The sequence below is a fragment of the Penaeus monodon genome, chromosome 32, assembly GCF_015228065.2.
Source record: "Penaeus monodon isolate SGIC_2016 chromosome 32, NSTDA_Pmon_1, whole genome shotgun sequence".
NCBI lineage: Eukaryota > Metazoa > Arthropoda > Malacostraca > Decapoda > Penaeidae > Penaeus > Penaeus monodon.
Window position 1 is genome coordinate 24,067,456 of NC_051417.1, and position 1,887 is coordinate 24,069,342.

The 1,887-nt window shown below is 43.2% G+C and overlaps 1 protein-coding gene across 4 annotated transcripts in view; it reads left to right on the forward strand.

The window, feature by feature from the left end:
* The window catches only part of LOC119593735 (casein kinase I-like), a 47,875-nt gene that overhangs the window by 29,895 nt on the left and 16,093 nt on the right, over nt 1–1,887 (forward strand). For all 4 annotated transcript variants that reach the window (XM_037942745.1, XM_037942748.1, XM_037942744.1 and 1 more), the window contains exon 3: nt 1,588–1,682. In XM_037942745.1, the coding sequence (XP_037798673.1) occupies nt 1,588–1,682 (95 nt within the window). The remainder of the gene's footprint in view (nt 1–1,587; nt 1,683–1,887) is intronic.

Below are 1,887 nucleotides of genomic sequence, written 5' to 3' on the forward strand. Positions count from 1 at the left end.
CGTCGTATGATACTATCTTTTGCATGCTTGATTACTGTACATGTGGCATGTATGTATATCCGTCCCTATGTAGTTATGCTCATCCTGCCTCATTCTGCAGCGGGTAATGCCTAATATGAACAGATTGCACAGCGGCCAGTTAGAATATATTGGAAAGTTTCGGTGCAGACGCATTATAGTTACCGTGTGTGTCCGGCAATCAAGGAGCATAAGATGTGATATACAACGCTGATTTTGCCTGGCAGCCAGTTCTGACAAGCCGTGGTACTACATACCAGCAGGAGTAAGTGTGAGGAGCTTGTGAATGTGTATGTGAAGAGTATGGATCAGTCGGTGTAGCATCTCCGTTGGACTGATCTTTACACGAGCGGAGTAGGCGACGGGGTTGCAGGGTGTTGTTTTGAGGGTGTAAATCCTAGAGGCGAGAGTAGCTCTTTTTTCGTTCTCCGCTTCCTCGATTTTTTTCGTTTTCTTTTTAATCTTGACGGATGTATGAACTTTCTTTAATATCTCCACGCAGTACCTTTAATTTTAATGCCATCCCTTACGACAGAATTTTAGGATAGTGAAAATACCAGCTACGTATAGGATCAGATGATTCAACCTGGCACTCATCATTGTTTTCATGATCAAACTTTGTGGGAATAGCATCTCGCTTGACTAGATTACACAAGGATCAGTATCTTGTCATGACTAACCCATGGTCATGCCGTCCATTTGCTGAGCTGAGGCTTTTTCTATTGTCAGAGCAGTAGTTTCATGCACCTTTGTAGTCGGACAGTTTGGAGGCTCCTACGACCTGTGCGATATTATCTTCAAGCCCCAGCCACGTTGTTGGCCACGTGACTCACAGCAGCCCGCCTTCTGAGCTCTTCTATTGAGTAATATTATCGTGACGTCACTTGGCGCTGGCCAATCAGTGTAGTTCATAGTGACGTCACCGGACGCGCGCCAGTCAGAGGGGTTCTCCTGGACGTCATACCTCGTGGCCCACCACGTTGTGAGGAACACTAGTAACATGAATGGCTGGACATAGTCTTTCTGAACTACCATGAGAACCTGACACAAATTTGTCGGATTGTGAACTGTTAAAGGAGGAATGTGGATGCTATACTAGAAATAAGTTTAATATAAAGCATGCGACGTATATGACTTTGAAAATGCACTTTACGAAAAGGTAATGCAAACTAGGTCACCACACCTACTTTGCGTGTTTACTTTGTAAACGGTAGGAAAGGGGCCACAGTGACGCGGTATCATTGGTAAAGGCGGCGCGAGGGTCGAACGGTATAGGTTCAAGGTCATTCAAACAGCATGAGTATTTTTGTGTTCTTTATAGGTAGGGCACATCATTCATTACATTTGGTGCGAAATTATACAATACTATTATCCTTTGGGTTAGCTTAAATTTGGCACTTATACCAATTGGTGTACTGAACAGCGAGCACTGCAAAGCCGATTATAATATTGTGACATAAAGATACAATCATATTTTCATAACACTTGCTAAAATAGGGATATTAGATTAAATAAGTGCATGTATGAGTTTGCTTATATGAAATATTAATATTCTATTTTTTTTTACAGGCACGAACATATCGACAGGCGAGGAGGTTGCTATAAAGCTAGAATGCATCAAAACAAAACATCCTCAGTTACACATAGAGTCAAAATTTTATAAGGTAAGTTTATAAACAAATCAATCTCTACTGTCTACCCCTCCCCCATCCTCTCCCCCATCCCTTCGTCCCCTTCTCTCCTACCCTCCTCGCTCTCCCCCAATCCTTTCCCTCACACCTCGCTCCATCCTCACCCCTCCTCCCTCACCCCCAACTCCTCCTCTTTCTCCTTATTTCACCCTTTCACTTCTTTCACTTCCTGTTATCT